At 41.8% G+C, this 21,146-nt stretch overlaps 1 protein-coding gene across 1 annotated transcript in view; it reads left to right on the top strand.

Annotated features, from left to right (window-relative positions):
• WNK3 (WNK lysine deficient protein kinase 3) overlaps positions 1–21,146 on the top strand; it is a 190,185-nt gene that overhangs the window by 125,441 nt on the left and 43,598 nt on the right. Inside the window, exons 11-16 of the mRNA XM_089669140.1 lie at positions 1,251–1,300; positions 2,998–3,124; positions 6,932–7,048; positions 12,760–12,903; positions 16,622–16,676; positions 18,861–18,971. Coding sequence (XP_089525266.1) covers positions 1,251–1,300; positions 2,998–3,124; positions 6,932–7,048; positions 12,760–12,903; positions 16,622–16,676; positions 18,861–18,971 — 604 coding nt within the window. The remainder of the gene's footprint in view (positions 1–1,250; positions 1,301–2,997; positions 3,125–6,931; positions 7,049–12,759; positions 12,904–16,621; positions 16,677–18,860; positions 18,972–21,146) is intronic.

The following is a 21,146-nucleotide window of genomic DNA, read 5'->3' as shown; positions in this document are numbered from 1 at the left end:
CCAGGGGAAGGAATATTGCCCCATTGTTGGGACCAGGGGAAGGAATATTGCCCCATTGTTGGGACCAGGGGAAGGAATATTGCCCCATTGTTGGAACCAGGGGAAGGAATATTGCCCCATTGTTGGGACCAGGGGAAGGAATAGTGCCCCATTGTTGGGACCAGGGGAAGGAATATTGCCCCATTGTTGGGACCAGGGGAAGGAATATTGCCCCATTGTTGGGACCAGGGGAAGGAATAGTGCCCCATTGTTGGGACCAGGGGAAGGAATAGCGCCCCATTGTTGGGACCAGGGGAAGGAATAGTGCCCCATTGTTGGGACCAGGGGAAGGAATAGTGCCCCATTGTTGGGACCAGGGGAAGGAATAGTGCCCCATTGTTGGGACCAGGGGAAGGAATAGTGCCTCATTGTTGGTGTCAATGGGAAGAATAGTGCCCCGCCATTGGTTATATTGGCAGGAATAGTGTCCCATTGTTGGGGTCATTGGTAGAAATAGTGCCTTATTGTTGGTATCAGTGACAGGGATTATGCCCTGTTGTTGTCAGTGGTAGGAATAGTGCCCAAAGGGCCGGATAGAAGCAAGCAAAGGGCCACATCTGGCCCCCGGGCCACTGGGTTAAAAGACAAGTTCACCTTTCGTAACATGTTACATGTTACACCCATATTCAGGGTGTAGCATGTTACAATCAGACTGGCCCTGATCGCCGCTGTGACAGCTAGCGGGGGATCTTCTCCTCCCTACTAGCTGTCCCAATAAAGTACCTACAAGCAAGCAGATACAGACAGGTCAGGGGGTGACCCACATGGCACCAGTGATCTGCTGATCGCTGGTGCAATGCTTTAGAGGCTTCACAAACAAAATAATACCTGCATAAAAATGCGCATTTATTATTTTTTGCTAAAAGATGAACCTATTCTTTAATGTAAGGGTTTACAACCGCTTTATGTTGTTTCTATTGGTTGAACGAGATGAACTTATGTCTAATGTATGACGTGTGTAACCCCCTGTATGGGCATATGCATGCCTTGTCCAATAACATACTAAGTAAAATTTGCTGATCATATATTTACCAGCAGGCATGGACCCTCTGACGTGCTTTTGGATTTCAGTTATGTAATGTTTATGGTGAACATACACCAATCTTGTTTAGCATTGTAAATTTATACAATTCATGTCAATGTTTACCGCACCTATGCTGAGATGTCTTCCATGGGTTCTAAGGTATTTTCTATATATTCATTGCTTTTAGGTACAAGGGGCGGAACAGTCTGGTGTTCAGAAATTGGAAACCGTTTATAGGTAAGGGACTGACGCAATATTACAGCCATCTTTTGGATATGATATGTCATTTCTTTACATTTAGTAGAAAATTATATATCAGCATTTTGACTGGTTGCAAATAACCAACTATGAATTTCCCAGACTAAATACACCAGTTGGATGCACTTTTATCTGCTGTATAATTTTACTTCTGTGATATCTTTTAGTTTTTTTTTGTTTTTTTTTAGTTTTTTCTAGTACTCTGCACATTGTTAGAAATAAAGCAAGTTAGTTTGCAATAGCAAAACTTGACATGTTTGTGGAGACATGCAGAAGATCGCTATATGTCCAAAAGTCTGCAAACACCTGATAATCACATCTTTTATATTTATCATATATATATATATATATATACAAAATTAAATCGAGTTGTTTCCTGTACTGGGTACATTTTGTTCCTACAACATTACAACATACATAAACTTTTAGGCAGGTTTCCATCCTTGCGGCAGCAGTTTGGGGAAGGCTCTTTCCTGTTCCAGCAAGACTATGCCCTGTGCACAAATCTGCTTTCTTATTATTATAATACAGGGTTTATAAAGTGTCACCAGTTTGCGCAGAGCTTTACAACAAGAGGGCAGAGAGTACACAAGGAATCAAAGGGCAGTATACAAGGACATAGTTTGATGGGTTTGTTGAGAAGGAACTTGAGTGAATCAGTGGTGCTCCAGATGAGAAGAGAGAAGGGGATAAAGAGGGATAAAATACTATACGAGAGGTCCTTCTAAGAGTAGTATTTAGTTGTACATATGTGAAAAGTATGGCAAGAGGTGTAGTAAGCGTATACACGCATTCATAAGGTTGCTGGTGGTCGGTGTGAGCCTCTCTACTGCTATAGCTACTGGTCTCTGACCTGACTCCGGACCACGTCAGATGGGTATCTGTCGTGGTCCGGAGTCAGGTCAGAGACCAGTAGCTATAGCAGTAGAGAGGCTCACACCGACCAGCAGGATATGTAAACAAGCGGGTCACCCTGGCAGATTACACGGACTTACCCGAGGTGCAGAGTCTAAGCACTAACTGGTTTTCACCAGAGCTCCTGGTGGTGGAGATGGGTTTTGCGTGTTAGTACCAGATTATGATCGCCTCACCAAGAGGTGAGCAAGCCCGGGGTCCAGTAGCAGATATAGCAGGTAGGGATCGGGCCGAAGCGTAGTAAACAAGCCAAAGGTCAGTAACGTGGTCACAGGTAGGGATTGAGCAGAAGCATAGTTGAGGAACAAGTTAAAGGTCAGTAAAGAGTGGTGGCGTAGATACGAACAGCAGCAGGAGTGACAGGATTGGCTGGAGAGAGCACAATAATCTGGCAAACAGCAAGTGCAGAGACATGCCTTAAATCAGGAAGTCTGTGGGAGGAGCAAAGATTTCAAGGTTCACCAAAAAACGAGTCAAAGCAAGACATTCCAAATGAGTACTCAGGAAAATGCTCGGTATTGGTAATGATGCATCTCTAATTTACTGTACACATTTCTTTTGATGATTGTAATAGGCCATGTGTACTGAAATACCACGGAACACTTTGATCTTTGATGTGTATCTACTGTTTATATTGACCGTTATTTTCTTGTATTGATTTTTCTATAAAAAAATTTATAGAAATCTTTAAAAAAAAAAAAAATGAAAAAAAATATTTCTGTTGGCTCACATGGTGTCTACCTGTTTTGTTCAATTCCTAGTGCCCATGCAGATGCCGGCAGCATTGATGCTCCATTGGGAAATGGCAAGCCTGAAAAGATGAAGCAACGCAGAGCTTCTTGCCCTCGGCCAGATAAGATGACTCGGTTTAACTTGTCTTTCTTAGGGGTATGTGTCTCTTCCTATATGTAAGTGTCCTTAAGGCAAATGCTTTAAAGCCCAACTCCAGACAAATTTCTTTTTTTTTTTTTTTTTTAGATTTGGATGTAGGGAGTAAGACTAAGTCATTTTGCATGGTTTTAAATGCTGTCAGTGTTCCGAATAAAAATAGATTTTAAATGCTCGAGTGACCGTATAGGGGAGATTTTCCCTTTCCTTCCTGTTATATCTGACACCTTTCATCTAGAAAGGAAATAAAGGCAATTTTCCCTTATCAGGACATATTTTGCAATGAAATCCTGACAGGGTTTCTAATCTTCCTCACTCTGCCTGTATTTTCTTTAGTGTAAGTTCCCCTCCATTTGGGAATTTGCAAACTTGTACATGCAGTCAGTTGAAAGAAAGTGTTCAGACAAGCTTAAAGTGGAACTGAAGTCCTTCTGTAAAAAAAACAAAAAAAAACTGCAAGCGGGCAGGATTTTATTGCAGAAGAGATATGCACTGTCTGTTCTGCAATAAAATGCCCCTACCTTCCTGCTTGTCATCTTCTCTGATACTGTAAACTGAGCTTCACATGCACAGCTCAGCTTACAGTGCCAGGCTGGTCTCCAAGCGCTGGGATGATGGCCTCCTGTGCATGCATGGCCAGTAGACACAAGTGAAGATGCCGGTGTAGATTGTTGGACAGGTAAGTATGGAGACTTGAGTTCTGCTTTAACCTCCCTAACTGTATTCCCGAGTGTAGCTCGGGGTAAAAGGTCTGTACCAAAAGCGGTAACCCCGAGCTACACTCGGGCTTACCATGCGGCGCTGCATAGGGAGTCCCTGCAGCACTTGCCTTGTGCTTGGCTCCCATGATGTGTCCCCTGCAGCGTTCCCGGCCATCTCCTCTGGCGGATGCCGGCATCCGCCTCCTGTGTTCCAGTCCCTGTGACGTCGGGACGTACGGGCGGCGGCGGGAAATTTGAAAATTTAAAAAAAGTCATTTTTTCAAAACGATTTTACATAGTAAAACATTGCTGTTTCAACCCATTTCACATACATTTTGTCCCGAGTGCTTTGTCCTGTCCCCTGTCTGCATTTTGAATGTTCTTTCTGCCTGGAAACTTAGAAAAGTCCATGGCGTCCAAAAAGTGTCCCTTTAGGTCAAAAGCGGGTTTAGATCAGCTAGAGAACAGCGATAGTAAACCAGAACCACTTGCAGAATTGAGTGATAATGATTCGTGGGGGAAATTCATCATCAGACACTGAAAACAATTTTGCGACTTTGCTCAGCGATGTGCGAACTTGGCGCTATATTTCAAATTTCAGTGTTTTTGGTTTGATTATATTATTGAATTAAATGTATGATTTAGAATCTTGTTCAGACAGATTTCAGTGAGTTATTCCTAAAAATTACAGCCTACAATAAAAAAAACTACTTATTTCCATGCAAAATAATGGTACCACTTTCAGCACCAAAAATATGAAATAATCATACCGCTAGGGAGGTTAATAGCTTTGGTGGGGAAGTCCTCACATAGCAAGGCTTCCCTCCATGGGTAACTGACTGCAGCCATTTTAATTGTTGGTAAATAGGTCATATGAAAACAGCCAACATGTTTTGGGGGCCAAAACACTCCCCCTTCCTCAGGGCTTAGCCCCTGATTAAAAAAAAAAAAAAAAATGAACAGATTCCGAGGAAACGGTGACCACAAAGATGTTTATTAGGATCGGTATGACATTATCCTTGTGGATTGACACTGTAAGGGGCTTATTGACATCCAAAACTGTGCATTTCCCACACTGCAGAAAAACACAGTGCCCTTTTGCAGATGTGAGTGGTTGCTATTTTTAATGACACCACAGTGCATCAAGCAAACGTGTGCATTTGCACCTGCCAAACACGTTGACGCAGTACCATGCATTTTGGTGTGGGAGAATGTCACCAGCACACGAGGATTACCAATATGGGTCCAAAAGTTGTAATGTGACACATGCCTGATAAAGGGGTCCTGTGAGACTCCGAAACGTTGCCCTGCTGTAACTATGTGATTGTTCATTAAGACCTTTGGACCCATATTGGTGATCCTCGGTGTGCTGGTGACATTCTCCCTCGCTGATTCTGTTCTGTTCCAGGCAACGGTGGCTGCAGCACCCACTTATAAACAGTCATTTTTAACGCAGGAACGTGTGCGTTTGGATTGTACACTTTCATGCATTTTGGTGTGGATTTTAAAATCGTGCTGTCACTTTTTTTTTTTGCACGTTTCTCATACATATGGCAGCCCATCTCGCACGCACATGCTCACACCTCCTGCTGTGAAGGAGACCTAAAGGTTGTTTAAAGCGGTAAGCTCAGAAACCGGAACAGTGTCAGTCAACAAGGAGTTTCTAATTCTGGACCTAATTTAGATCTTTGTGGTAATGGTTTCCTCTAAGTTCATTCAACTATTATCGGGTGTTGCCCCTTCAGGAAGGGGGAGTGGTCTGGCACCCATCATGCTTTGGCACTTTGCTTTTATTTATCTACAATTAGAATATATTGCGGCACTCTCTTTCGTCTTTTGTTCTGGCGATCCTTCTGTATATCCGTGGTTTGAGTTCCTCTTCTGTCTGTCAAAAGTGAAGAGAACTGGGTGCACAGACAAAATTAAAAGGTTGATAGGTTCTAACTATTCCACTTGGTGCAAAACTAAAAACAAAAACAAAAAAAAAAGTGTTGTCAGGATTTGGGTTTTAAAGCCTAAGTTTACTCAAATCAACAAATCAGTACAAGGGACATTACTTATGATCATTGTTATGTTCCCTTGTGTTGCTGTAGTAGAACTTTAATAGAAATCCACCTCCTGAACCAATAAGCTATAATTATTTTGTCAGCAAATATCAGTAGAGAATTGAATGAAAAATTCCAACACACCTGATTACTTTTAAGGCGATCTCATAATATTTTGAAGGGGGTTGACGTGGTGTTAGACAGTGCCATTGACCCTAACTTACTGGAAATTGAAGCAAAACCCTCTAAAAATGGGACTTTAAAGGCACAAATCATATACATGTGTATATAAAACAAATAAAAATATTTATTATACAGAACCAATAACATCACATATAGAATTGTCAGCGGTTGTAAATTGTACAGATAGCATCATTTCTCATACAAACTTTACAACAGTGGAAGGGTGAGACACCATTATAATATTTTTTTAGTTATTGTTAAATGATGGGCTGCATTGTGTTAAGCTGGCCATAGATGGATCGAATCTTGGCCAGTTCAGCAGGGACCAGCCAAGATTTGACCTGTTTATGGACAGGCTGGTTGTACTGAAGTCAATCCACCGATTAACTTCAGTACAACCAGGGGCGGACTGACCACTCATACTCATGGGGCCCCCGGGCAATAGGGGATCATGGGGCCCCTGTGTCCTTGCCTAAACTCAAAAAAGCCTATGAAAAAGGTACCAGGGGCATCTCATGGGGCCCCCTACTGACCCCGGGCCCTCAGGCAGTGCCCGAGTTTCCAAATGGTCAGTCCGCCCCTGAGTACAACTATCCTGTCGGATTTTTCAGATGCCATTGCTGCCGGCAGCTGTAGCCGGTAGCAGTAATCATTGCGTATTGCTGGCCAGGAAGGCTCCCTGCCGGGAGAACACAGTAGCTCCGCAGGAAGGATTCCCCCAACAACACAGTCAGTGCACTTTTCTTTCCTGAAAACGGTGGTTGCAGGAAAGAAAATTGAATAATCTATGGCCTTCCTTACAGTATCTATGTTTGGCCATTGCTAGTGTTTATGTGGAAGTATTAGTGCTAAAGCCTTTCAAATTGCTTGCTTTTTAGGTTCCGAAATTTGGGGATAATATGGTGGAGTGCCAGCTTGAGACTCATAGCAACAAGATGGTCACTTTTAAATTTGATGCAGATGGGGATGCTCCAGAGGACATTGCTCTTTACATGGTAAGCTTTGCATAGAACTTATGTTATTTCTAATGTTTCTATTGTTTATCAGAAGTGGCTTTTTAATTTCCAGCTGACACCCCCCTTCAGTGCATTCGATTTTGCAGTTCAGAACGGGATGCTCTAAAAAGTTCTCTCCTACATTAGAATATTTGTAGGGTAGTGATCCTCCGTAGGAGTTATGGCGGGGAAAAGCACTCTGCGCTTTTCACTGGGAAAAGATAAAAAGAGTAGAGAAGGATAAGAGAGCTTATAGTGTGGTAAATATACAGTATTTTGGGAAGTTTGGTGATTTGAAAAAAGGTGAAAAGCACTTAACATTTAGTAAGCTTGCGATTCTCCAACTTCTTTGCAACCTTCCAGGTTGCCATGTGGAGAATATCCCTCTTTCTAGGCTGGAGGTGGGAGGTCACCCTTGATGCCTCTGGGGGTACCCAGCCCTAGGTCCTCAGGAGAGATGTTGCAGTGGTGGATGGACCTCATGGGTGGACAGGGGAACAAAATTCCTTGGGTGTTAATGCAGCAGAGGCGCCCTTTTTTGTGTGGTGTTATGGATGGCTCGAAGTCATTGTCAGGCAGCACAGTGGCTAAATGGTTAGCACTTCCGCCTGGCAGTACTAGGGTCGTTGGTTCGAATCCCAGCCACGGCACCACCTGCCTGGAGTTTGCATGTTCTCCCTGTGCCTGCGCGGGTTTCCTCCGGGTACTCCCGTTTCCTCCCACACTCCAAAGACATGCTGGTAGGTTAATTGGATCCTGTCTAAATTGTCCCTAATATGTGTATGTATGAATGTAAGTTAGGGACCTTAGATTGTACGCCCCTTGAGGGTTAGGGACTGGTGTGTGTGTGTGTGTATAAAGCGCTGCGTAAATTGACAGCGCTATAGAAGTACCTGAAATAAATAATTAATTAAAAGTGTGAAATAGACATTTAGCCCAGGCTCACATCAGTGCGACAGCAAAGTCACGCAACTTCTTTGTGTTCTGACTCTGCTGTGTGGCTTCTTTTCGATTTGCTGACACTCATGGAGACTTCATTAACAGATGCAATGAAGTCGCACAAAAATAGTGCAGGAACCTTTTTCAAAGTCGCTGCGACTTTTGTCGCACCGATTTCACCAGTTCCATTGCCGGTATTGGGGTGCAACCTGTCATGTGACTTTGAACTCCCAAGGTTGCATTGGTGTGAACCAGGGCTTAATGGTAACACCGAAGATGTGCTTCCTGGCTGTTACACCACTTGATCAGTTCATGCTTTATTTCACGAAGGTTCAGTGCCTTGTGGTTGCTCAGCAATCCTGTGTACCGGGATGACTGAACTCTTGCACATGTGCCGGAGTGACATCATCCCGTGCTGGTCAATCAAGACAGCTGCAGCTCGGCACCCAGAAAAAAGCGGTAGCAGATGTTTGACCATGAGAACAGAAGTAAGCTGTATGGCTTTAGTTCCACTTTAAGGGTAATATCTGTTATACTGTGTGGGTTTTTTTTTCCTGTTAAGATTAGCTTGTTTTCCATTAAGAACAAGGCCCACCCATTTATATACAGATGTTTTACACAAGGAATAGTAATGTTCTTTTCTACACTTCTTTCCAAAAAAAAAAAAAGAAGCCAAACAGGTAATTCCGTTGGAAACATTAGATTCATTCCAAAAAGATGTCCAATTTCTTTCATATATTTTGACTACGTAGTCTCTGGAGGTAGTCTGCCTCTGTCCCAGCATATCTGTGAATTGCAGTATTTTCAGTGGATCTGATCCTAGATGGTTTAACCACCTCCTGTCCGGCTGTTGTATATAAATGGCTGGACAGGAGCAGTGCAGGGTCGGGTGGCCGTTTATAAACGGCCTCCCTGCACCCTGCTTGTGGGCGCAGCACCACAATCCGGTGCCCGCTGTGTCCACTGGACACAGTGGAACACCGATCGTCGGACGGGACCTCTGTATGAGGTCCCGATCATGTGATCACTGATTGGCCAATCAGTGATCACATGAATAGTAGTAAGGAAAATGGCACTTCTGACATCATTGCTTACTACGTGTGAAATCTGTGAATGATCACAGAGGTCACATGGTACAAGGCTATTCACAATGGCCTTGTACCATGTGACAAGCTGTGACCAATCACAGCTCACTCAGTAGTTCACAATGGCTGCAAGAATGCAGCTAGAGAGGAGGATAAATTATTGCTTTTACATACTTTATGGGTGTAAAAGCAAACAGTGTAAAAAAAAAAAAAAAATCCTCATCACCTCCCACAAGTAGTACAGTGTCACCATGGTGACGCTGTACTGCTAGGGTGACAGTATGTAAAAAAAATAATAATAAAAAATATTAAAAAAATGTTTAAAAATTATAATTTTGGTTATAAACTAGTTTGGGTTATTTTTTTTTTACTAAAAATATAACTGAATACATTTTGGCCAAGATTTATGATGAAATACTATTTATTTGCAAAACGTTATAAGAAAAACACTTTTTTTGAAAATTTTTGGACTTTTTTTTTACATAGCAAAAAAAATAAAAATCCCAGTGGTGAATAAATACCACCAAAATAAAGCTTTATCTGTCTCAAAAAAATGCTAAAAAACTCATATGGGTACAGTGTTGCATGACCGCGCAATTGTCATTCAAAGTGATAGCGCTGAAAGCTGAAAATTGGCCTGGACAGGAAGGGAGTAAAAGTGTCCGGACTGGAAGTGGTTAATCATCACAACAACTCCTTGAGATCGGACGGCTAGGTATGCGTTGTGAATATCCTCTTGTAGTACATCTGGCAATAAACACAGTCGTCTTGGTCTGCTGAGGTTTTATTGCTATGTTGGTGGTTGTTGCAAGTGGAAAGGTTTTGCATGGACTGAATTAAATCTACGGAACATTTTCAGCTGTACTTTAGTACAAGTCTTGCCACTGTTCTGATGAAACTCTTGCACTTCCCTTGAGGCAATGATGTCCCTTGGACTGTGTATATTTTCTTTTTTTTCTCCAAACGTTCACTGGATGACCCAACAAACAACTGGCATGTTGGCTCTGCACACAGGAGGATGGAATTCAAGAAATAGGGCATGCGACTCCCTTTATTCTCCCATGCAGGAAGTGAGGTCTCTGTTTTCAGACCATTGTATTAAGGGCCACTTCACACTACATGCGTTTCAGTTGCTTTTTTTCTGCATCCAAAACACACAGAAAGTAGGTGATATGGTTGTCGATGTCATAGTTCACATCAGAGCTGGCAGTTCCAGTGCGTTCCAGTTGCAGAAAAAAATAGAACAGGTTGCATTTTTTCCTGCACAGAACTGCTCTGGAACGTGGTAAAATGCACACATGTCACTATTTAAATTGAAGAAAAAGAGGGGGGGGGAGAGGAACTGGAATGCACCAAAAACGCACAGGAACGCATTAAAAACGCGCACGCAGAAACACATTTGGACTGCGTTTCTATAATGTGAACTGACCCTAAAGCTGTCCTTTGGCCTTGCACAGTTGGCCAGGTTCCTCACCTGTACTGAAATTGCTTACTCTGCATACTGTGAGCTTCTCACACTGTGCATTAGGACCTGCAGTAAGTCAGATTCAGCCTTGTTTCCTGGCTGAAGGATGTCCAGCATCACCTAACCATTTCTTCCCTAGTCCTTCTTTCCTTGGCCCACCCCTTTCGTTGGTTGGGTTTAATTTTTTTTCAAACCGCCTAATACAAGTGTTGCTAAAGCTGGAGTTAGCCTTTAAAGGATAAGTGTAGGATATAACAAAATAAACATCTCCACTCACCCGATCCGATGCTGCATCTATCCCCTGCTGGCTCTAAAACCTAGAACTGAGCGATCAAGTGATTGCTAATCACTCAGTTCTTGGTCTTCACCGAGCAGAAAGTGGTGATTGACCGGCACTGGCTGTCTGCTCAGCCCCTCCAGTGCTCACTGGAGCACCCAGCTGTGGAGGGGACGGGTGTGGCGAGTGACATCTGGGTAGTTACCGACATTAAAGTCAGGATCCTTGCAATACCTGGTGCAGCTCTGTGATGTCAGCCGACAGCGGGCTTTGGCCCACTGTCGGCTGAATCTGGGTCACAGGAGTGCAGAAATAAGTGCACTCCTGTGACCCACGTGATAAGTGGCTTTGGCCATACTTCTCCTTTTAGGGTGGTTCACACTACTACAGAAATGCAGTCCAGATGCATTTTTGCATGTGTGTTTTTGATGCATTTTTGATGCGTTCCAGTGCGTTTTTTTTTATAAATTCCAGTTCATTTTTCCCCCTCTTTTTTTCTTCAATTTAAATAGGGACATGTGCGTTCCAGTGCGTTTTGGTGCGGTTTACCGAGCTCCAGTACAGTTCTGCGCAGACAAAATGCAGCATGTTCTACTTTTTTTTTTTTTTCTGCAACTGGAACGCACTGGAACTGCAAGCACTGATGTGAACTATGACAACCATATAACCTACTTGCTGTGCATTTTGGATGCCCAAAAAAAGCAACTGAAACGCATGGAGTGTGAACTGGCCCTCAAAGAAAAAAGGGATCAACCGGGAATATTTCCTAGAATTCAGCATAGTCAAGTTTGGTCATTTCAGTCTCCTGTGATATTCAATGTCAAGGGCCTCAGCAGGGAAAAAACATGATACAGAGTTGCTGTTAGGCTCACATTGCTTTAGTTACCTGTTGGGTAGGGTAGTTGTCCGAGCAGGACCATGAACAAGGACAGAAAGAACATTGATGTTTTGTGAGTTTTGGTGTTGCCGAAGCCTCCTCCCAAAATGTTGGACAGCAAAAACGTCAAACAAATAGACCATTAACCATACTGAGCCTGAACATTTGCTTAAGGCCTAGATGACCTGGGTGCAAATTGTTTTGGAGTTATACATCCGTGTACATGTCCCCTCTGAGGGATGCCGATTACTGTCTCTCCTCTCCTCTGTCAGCGTGACAGCTCGAGAGGAGAGAAATGCCGATAACTGGCATTTCCCTATTTACATGTGATCAGCTGTGATTGGACACAGCTGATCACATGACTGAGCCGACATCTTTGGCTCTTTCTGTGGATCGGTGATCCACTGTGTCCGAGGGACACAGCGCACTACCGATCACTGCGCTGCGCTCTCCCGGAGCCGCACATTCGCGGTTAGAATGGGAGGACGTCATATGACAACCTCCCAGAATGAGAGAGCCGCCTTGCGCCAGTCATTGTACTATATGGCGGGCGGGAGAGAAGCGGTTAAAGTGCTTTCTTCACATTGATGTTTTTGTTTTTTTTTATTGCTAGCAGATGTTAGATTTTGCATATGCACTGCTCCATGCTTCACAGAAAACAGATAGAACTTTAAAGATTTTTATATGGGTTCAGATATTGCCCTCTAAGATTTGTGAAGCTACCACTGTTTTCTAAATCCTTCCACTAATTGGGTACTGCCAAAATATGGACAGCAGAGTGGAGTGCATATTGCAAAAGGTTTTTTGGGAACCAGTCGTTACTCTTTGCTCTGATCTGATTCTCTTGATATTTCTTACTGGGGTCAGATAATCTGTTACTTAGTGGGTTGATGGGTATTGGTTTTGTACACTCATTTTTGGTTATAATGTGACAATAAAGCAATATTAAAAAGTAGATCTTTCTTCATACTGTAATAAAACTGAAGCTTATTTCTATAATTTTTTTTTTTTTTTTACTAATTTGAGTATTTTCAGCTTGCATTTACCTAAAATAATACTTTTAAATAGGTTGAAGATGACTTTGTGTTAGAAGTGGAAAAGGATAAATTTGTGGAGGAACTGAAGCTAATTGTTACCCAGGCCCAGGAGATCCTGCGCACCATCCCAGCTGTGGAGAGAAGTGAATCCAACACAGCAGAATCTGGCAGCCAAGTGAGTGATTTTTTTTTTTTTTAACCTTCTCGAGTTTTCATGCGTTTTATTTATTTATTTCAGGTACTTATATAGCGCCGTCAATTTATGCAGCGCTTTACATATATATTGTACATTCACATCAGTCCCTAACCCTCAAGGGGCGTACAATCTAAGGTCCCTAACTCCTATTCATACATACACATACTAGGGCCAATTTAGACAGGATCCAATTAACCTTCCAGCATGTCTTTGGAGTGTGGGAGGAAACCGGAGTACCCGGAGGAAACCCACGCAGGCACAGGGAGAACATGCAAAACTCCAGGCAGGTGGTGCCATGGCTGAGATTCGAGCCAACGACCCTAGTACTGCCAGGCGGATGTGCTAACCATTTAGCCACTGTGCTGCCCCAGTGTTTAAAGGCTAAGTCCATCTTTCTGAAAAAATAAATAAATACACGTTTTAATACAGGAACAAAATTTTCATTTTTTTTTTTTTTTTCACAGGAGCCCTCAAAGTATTGCACCCACAATCAGTGGATTTCAGGTGCAATGTCAGGTTCCTACAGACAAGCTTTCTTGCCCAAACCTCTGTATGGACTTTCTTTTTGAAAGCTGGAAAAAGTGTCAATGAACTACAAGCTCTCTCAGAACTCTTGCAGTCTGTTGAAAACTACAAACTGTGTGCCACAGTGGAAGATGGGACTTGTAGTTTCTTCATTCGCATATTCCTGTGAATGACTGACGCGGCTGTGCGGGCAGAGTCCTGTGAAGCCATGCCAAGTTTAAATATGACAGGGGCTGCGCGGAGAAGAACCCCAACGCTTGCTGTCACAGGGAAGGAGGGGGTGTTAGGAGGAGAGGGGGGTGTGCATGAACATATTAAATGTTACACCCTAAATACAGGTGTAACATGTTTAAAAGGTGAATTTATCCTTTAAAAAAAAAATGCATCTTGGCACATTTAATATGTTCATAGAAATATAGCAAGTTTGCAAGTTATAACTTTTTTACCTTTTTGTCCTTTCTTCTTCTGTTCCCTGAGAGATCAGAGATCCTAAGTGATTGTGTCCGTGTCAATTTCCTTAAGATCCATCAGCCTAGAAATGTAAACTGACAAAACTACTGAGGATTTTTTTTTTTTTTTTTATTGCACAGTATTTTTTATTTTATTGCATACAGATAAATGTAAAAGAAAACATCTTAAACCTCATGTAAAAGTGTTTGCTTCCAACCTACAATCCTGCAGAGGTGAGCAAGCAGCTAGGGCATCTTGAGGGATGGCAGAAGGTAGGGGTACTGCGGGCTGTGGCTCCTCAGGCCTTCCTTGTATTAAAGTGGAATTCAAGCCTAATACGAACTATTCTAAAAAATGTTCCCTCCCTCATCCTCCTACCTGTCCTGCGTGAAAGATATATATATAGAGAGAGATATATATATATATATATATATATATTTATTTTATTTTATTTTATTTTTTTTTTAATATGGTAACATCAGGGGCCTGATAGTCTGAGTTCTTCTGTGGCTTTTCGTATGTTGGGAACTCAAACTGTGAGGTCTCGCTGACAAGATTCCCAACCCTGTTCCTGTCCACGTGGGAGCTTTAGGTGTTCCCACAATCAAAAATGTAAATATGTTATAAATAAAATTAACACTTTATTGCTAAAGTGCATTTATACTTTAAATTGGATTATGGCTCTGATTTTTTCTTTTTTTTTGCTGGCTAAATGTAGTTTTCTCGTCTGTCATTAATTATACCCCTGTCCCTATACTGCTGGTATAACTGGATTGAACTAATTCTCAGATTGTTTGAAAATTCATTAATTCCTAGATTCCCTGGCCTAATTTAGCAGCATTAGCATGTATCACTTAACTTGGCTATAACTAATGTGGATACCTAAATATCCTGTTTGTTTTTTGTTTTTTTTTTTAGGTCATTTAAGGCTTCTATTTGGTATATTGCATTAACAAAAACCCTACCCTGTTTTTTTATAGGCTGGCTAATGCACAAAAATGTAATAAATATATAATTTTTTTCCTAGTAAATGTATTTAACACTGTTAACGTATTTGACAATTACAGTATTAAACAGAGGCACACAGCCTCCTTCAGGCTGGGGTCTAAGAGGTCGCAGTCATTCACAGTGTCTTGGGGTTATCATAGCTGTTAAAATCTGACCATACAATATTTATGCAATCAACTTTCCATTTTCTAAAACAATGTAAAACGAGCACCTGCTAACTCTAACCAATCAATTTGTATCTATTCAGACAGGCCCTTGCACTGCAGAAATTTTGGTAGATCTAAAGGAGATTGTACGATCATATTGTAACGTGTGTGGTGAGCATTACAGATGTCACTATAGGACACATTAGTGACATAGGGGGTGGTGGGAGCAGTAGGGGATCTGGAATCTGACGGCACTGAATGTGTCGAAGTCTGAAGATTCTTCAGGTGTCAGTTTCTCTTCTTTGCAGAAGAGATCAGTGGTGTGGACAGGGTCTTTGCAGGGTAAACTTTTATTCTGTGAGCAAACAGGCGCTTATTGCAAGAGAGACATGTAATGTCTCTCCTGCATTTAAAAAAAAACAAAAAAAAAACTTCCTGCCTGCTCGGAGTGGTCTCTGGAATATACATATGACTGTACTCCTGCACGTGTGGGAATGACGACATCCATGCCAACCAATGAGAGTGGCCACAGCCAAGCACCCAGGAGATGCCGGCGCCAGAGACAGATATCAGACTGTTGAAGGGAGGTAAGTATCCGCAGAGTTTAGCTCTGCTTTAAGAGAAATTAGCTATTGCTACAAGAAAATGCTGGCTGCTTGATTGTTATGGAGGTTCAGTGGCTTCAATACTTTGAGTGTCTGACTCGAGACGAGTATGCCTGCTGCTTACTTTGAGTTAGGGACTCAAAGTACTTAAAGGATAACTCCACTTTCGTGGGAAATACAATTATCAAATTAAAAAAAAATTTAATATAGCATATACAATTGCATCTCAAGTCATATTGTAATGTAATGTTATTTAAAATGACCCTTCCTTTACAATCTGCAGGACTGTCATTTTCTGGAAAATGCACTGCTATATGGCTACCTGGAGGTGTTATGTACACAGATGGTGTCCCCTGAAAATGGAATTTCCTGCTTGTGTGGTTGACTTACTGATTTTCCCAGACATCTGTACTAAGATAAAAATCTGATTTTTGGCATTCCCTGCAAAAAAAATTTCATTTTTTTGTGAGATGCTCCCAAAGGGAAAGCACATTTAGATGCATGCAGACCCTGACACCTTCCTCATCAGAGCCATGCAGGTGCAGAAACAGATTAATAATTATAAGTCCTCTCCCATTAGATTTACTCTGTACATGGACACAAAAACAAAAAGCTATTTCTTCAGAATAGCAAAAGGTAGTCATTCTCTACAAAGTTTGTTAAAATCCCTGCAATGTACATAGGTCACCCAGAGGGGAATGTTTTTTTTTCTCAACAAAAGTGGAGTTGCTCTTTAAGCCAGAGACTGCCATACACCTGGAATATTCACATAGAAGTTTGCATGGCAGTTCTTGAATAGGGCGGATAAGTGCTGTAAAAACTAAACTGCTGAAAGCTTGGATACTTTTGCAAAATACCTTTGACTTTTTCTCATAAAGGGGAAATTTTTTCTTTTTTTCCTTATTACAGTTTGGATTACATAAATGTTACCTACCATATTAACATCTCGATTTATTCATACAGGCGGGGTCATCTGAACATACCCAGATAGCTGTCCAAACCTCTGCTCAGTCAGGAGGTAAGTCTTTTTACTTAGGCTGCTGTGTGCATGATGCCTCTCTGCAGCCAAAGGCGGACATCCGCAATTGAATTCTTGCTGGTGGGAGGAAACACTGTTTGCACACACTGTATGTGAACAGCTGCGGGTGTCAGATTTGTACTCTGTATGGCCAGCACTGCTGCTGTTCGCACGTCACCGCTCATCTGAGCAGTGACGTGAATAGATCCTCCGAATGACCCTAGATGCTGCCAGTGTGCATCCAGGGTCAAGGTTTCTGCAGAGTTTTGGCCGTATACTAACTGGCTGCAACTTAATGGCCAATTTATTTTTCAGCCATAATACTGAGTGTTGCTGTATCCAGAGGTGGCATTTGGAATGTTACAGCTGCTAACACGGACTGAGATGATATACAGAGATGCGGTGTTTAGGTTCAGGTTTTTTTTTTTAATCAAAGAAACCACGTTTGACAAACATAAAAAACAGTAAAAAGAAAAGGCTCAAACAAAGCATGGTAACTTCCGTTACAGTAAGTACATAAAGTAGAGTAGACAGATATCAACAATAATTAAGATACACAATACACAGCAGTACAATGTGCACAAATCCCCGAGACCTTGCACATGAGCGGATAGCAATAACAGGATTGACCGCTTTAAGTCCGCCCTATAGCAGAAATACTGCCACAGGGTGGACTCCCTTTGCAAAATCGCGTGTGTGTGTATATATAATGTGTGTGTGTGTATATGTGATTTTGCATTTCTGGGTAGGGGGGCACGCGCGGCTCGGCTGTCGATCACCGGGTACCGTACGATGATTCCATGCTGGTACCCGGCGATTGCCAAGTATCACTGACAAGGGAGAGACCTGTATGTAGACAATACAGATCTCTCCCCTGTCAGCTCCTGCACGCTGCTTTGTATGGCTCTGCATATCAGAGCCATACAAAAGTGTGCTGACAGTGTAAAGAACACAGTTAACACTTTGATTGCCCCAGATGTTAACTCCTTCCTGCCCAGTGTCATTAGTACAGTGTCAGTGCTTTTTATTAGCACTGATCACTGTATTGGTGTCACTGGGGATGTTGGTGACACCAGCTCAGTTCCCCCCAGTGTCAGAATGCCCGCCGCAGTCCCACTATAAGTTGCTGATTGCCACCATTACTAGTGAAAAAAAAAAATCCCAGTATATATACCACCATTTGTAGACGCTATAACTTGTAAGCCAATTCATTTACACATATTGGGATTTTTTTTTTTTTTTTTTTTAGCAAAGTCATGTATGTAGCCAAATACATTGTCCTAAATTTATGACAAATTTTTATTTTTTAAATGTTATTACTGGATATGTTTTATTGCAAAAAGACAAAAATATCGTTTTTTTTTTCCCCTCAAAATTATCGGTCTTTTTTTGTTTTATAGCGTAAAAAATCAACCCACAGGCGATCAAATACCACTGAAAGAAAGCTCCATTTGTGGGAAAAGAAGGACATAAATTTAAATTTAGGTGCAGCGTTGCATGACCACGCAATTTTCAGTTAAAGTATTTCATCGCCGTATCGCAAAAAAAATGGCCTGGTCAGGGAGGGGGTAAATCCTCTGGAGGGCAAGGGGTTAACATAGATACCTTTTGCAGGCGATTGTACATCACATTGAGAGGTAGCAATACTACGTGTACGCTTTAAGAGGTACATGTGGTATCGGCCTGTAACCACCTATCCCATATCTTATAATAATTGGTCGGGCAGCCTCTATTACTATAGATAACTTTCTTATAGGGCAGTGGTTCCCAACCTGTTGGTTGCGACCCCTTTGGGGGTCGAACGACCCTTTCACAGGGGTTGCCTAAGACCATCAGAAAAACATATTTCTGATGTGTAAAGAGCAGCTACTGTGTAGAAAGCAGCTACTGTGTTGAAAGCAGCTACTGTGCTGAAAGCAGCAGTATTGGAGGTAAAACGACACTTCATGAATTATAATTACTGGGTAAATAATTTTATGGTTGGGGGTCACCACAACATGAGGAACTGTATTAAAGGGTCACGGCATTAGGAAGCTTGAGAACCACTGTTATAGGGTGAAGTATTATTAATGTCAGACATCCAAGCTTGTATAGTGGGAGGCGCAGCCTGCAACCAACCTCTAGCTATCCACTTGCTGGATTCGTTTTGGTTAAGTTTTCATTTTAATTTTTTTTTGTCCATAGGGGAGTCAGTACTGCAGTCCTCACCAGTTGGCCGATGGAGATTTTTCATTAACCAAACAATTAGAAATCGAGAAGCTCAGTCTACAGTAAAGGTTCCTCAACAAGCTACAGGTGCGTGTGTTTGTATGTATGTATGTATGCATAATCTCTAGTTAGACATGTACAATTTGTTGAAACCTTTACAGCTCATTGAAACAATTTTGCGTTCATTCTGATTTTTTTCTCGTGTATACTTGAATGCTTTTGGAATTTCATAGAGTAAAGCAAAGCAAAGTGTGAAATAAAATAAATTATTACTTCTTCTACATAGTCTGGACAGATTTGTTGGTATCCCTAGCAAAGATTAAAAATAATTGGCTTATATTGATATTTCAGACTAATGCAGCCCATAGATTATGCAAAAATTGCTTGATTTCCCCCATCAACACAGTCAGGGTTGATAGGGGAATCCCTCCCTCAGCGATATTGTGTTCTAAAGGCAGGGATCTTTCCCTGCCGGGAGAACATCATGATCACTGCTAGTGGCTATAGCCGCTGGTAGTGATCACATGAACAAAATCCAACAGGCTAGTTGTACTGAAGCTGATCGATGGATCGTCTTCAGTACAACCAGCCTGCCTATAGATGGATTGAATCTGAACTGGTCCCTGCTGAACAGGCTGAGATTCGATCCATCTATGGCTGGCTTAACTGTTTTCTGTAATGCACTCCTTCCATCTTGTAATCAGTCAACCTGTAAATGGAGATTAAAAAGTCACTCTCTGCTCCACTCATTGTGTGCACCATACTGACCTGATAAAACAGAGTGTTGTCTGAGGAGATCAGATAGAAAATGAGAGACCGACATGCCATAGGTGGAAGCTAAAAGATTATCTCCAAGTAGATTGATAGTCATGTTACAAATATTAAGAGGTTTAAGGCCCATGGGAGTGTAGCCAACCTTCTTTGGACATGGCCAGAAAAGGAATATCGACCCCAGATTGAACAGATAATATGAATAGTAGATAAAGCGCTAAGGAAAGCTTCCACAGAAATGCAATCTGAAGGTCAAGGTAAATCCATATCCGATGGCTCCATCTGTTGCTTTTTGAGCAGTGGGCTCAATGTAAGAATAACCAAAAGGAATCCACTGTTGAAAGACAAACATCATTTTTCTCCATGCCATTTTCATTTGTTTTACTATTTAAAATATTATGTGGAATCAAAAGCAAACGCATGTTTTATTTTTATTAAATATGGGATAAACATGCACAAGTTGTGCATGAGTGTGAAAAAATGAAAAAAGTTAATGAAGAGGGTCTGATAAAAAAAATATGGAATAAACAATGATGGATGCCAAATACTTAGGTCAATTTCAAGTTCTTCAGGGCAAATCAAGGGGGCTTTTTTTTTTCTTTTCTTTTTTTTTTCTCCATGCAAGGGTACCAACAAACTTGTCCGTGTGTGTATGTAGGTGCAAGCATAGGCTTACTCTGTTATGAAATGTTGATGGGCTCCATTAATACTAACCTGCAGCAACTTTCTGGGCTGTCGGTTTCAACTTCTGGCTTTGCTACTCTTCCAGATTCTGTCCACTTTAATGCAGTGAGTGTAATCTAATCCAAAATCTACATTAGGTTGTGAAGTTACAGAATGGGGATGACAGCCCCGGAAATTGCAGATTCTAAAACAAGATGGCAAACCGGAGCATTATGTTTTTATTTTGGTCACGTTAAAGGGTGGCAGTCAATGATAGAAGCTGTTTTAAGCTGGGCTGAAGATCTGAATATGTAATACTGCTCAGTCATGGTTTGCTTGACAAAATCTTTAATAGTTGTATATTGACTTGTAAGATTCCCAAGTTCAGCGGTAAGTAAATGGTATCCCTGTGACCTTTTGGTTTTACAAATCGATATTTTTCTGTTTTTAAAGAGAAATTAAACCTCCACATTAAAATAATAAATGCACTTCTTTTTGCAGGTAAAAAAAAAAATGTGCATGTATTCTTTTTTTTTTTTACAATATAGCCATAAGGCATTGCATCCATGATCAGCAGATCACTGGTGCAATGCCTGGATCCTGCAGACTCTCAATCAGCTGTCTGACTGCAGGAAGAATCGGTGAACTATGAGAACGCTTACCAGGGGTCAGGGGCGGACTGACCATATGGAAACTCGGGCACTGCCCGGGGTCAGTAGGGGGCCCCATGAGATGCCCCTGGTACCGTTTTCATAGGCTTTTTTGAGTTTGAGCAAGGACACAGGGGCCCCATGATCCCCTATTGCCCAGGGGCCCCATGAGTTGTCA

Source organism: Staurois parvus, unplaced genomic scaffold, assembly GCF_062004578.1.
Source record: "Staurois parvus isolate SC_StPar_1 unplaced genomic scaffold, SC_StPar_1.0 ptg000068l, whole genome shotgun sequence".
NCBI classification, from domain to species: Eukaryota; Metazoa; Chordata; class Amphibia; order Anura; family Ranidae; genus Staurois; species Staurois parvus.
The sequence above is the reverse complement of the archived record's forward strand: the minus strand, read 5'-3'. Positions and strand labels throughout refer to the sequence as shown.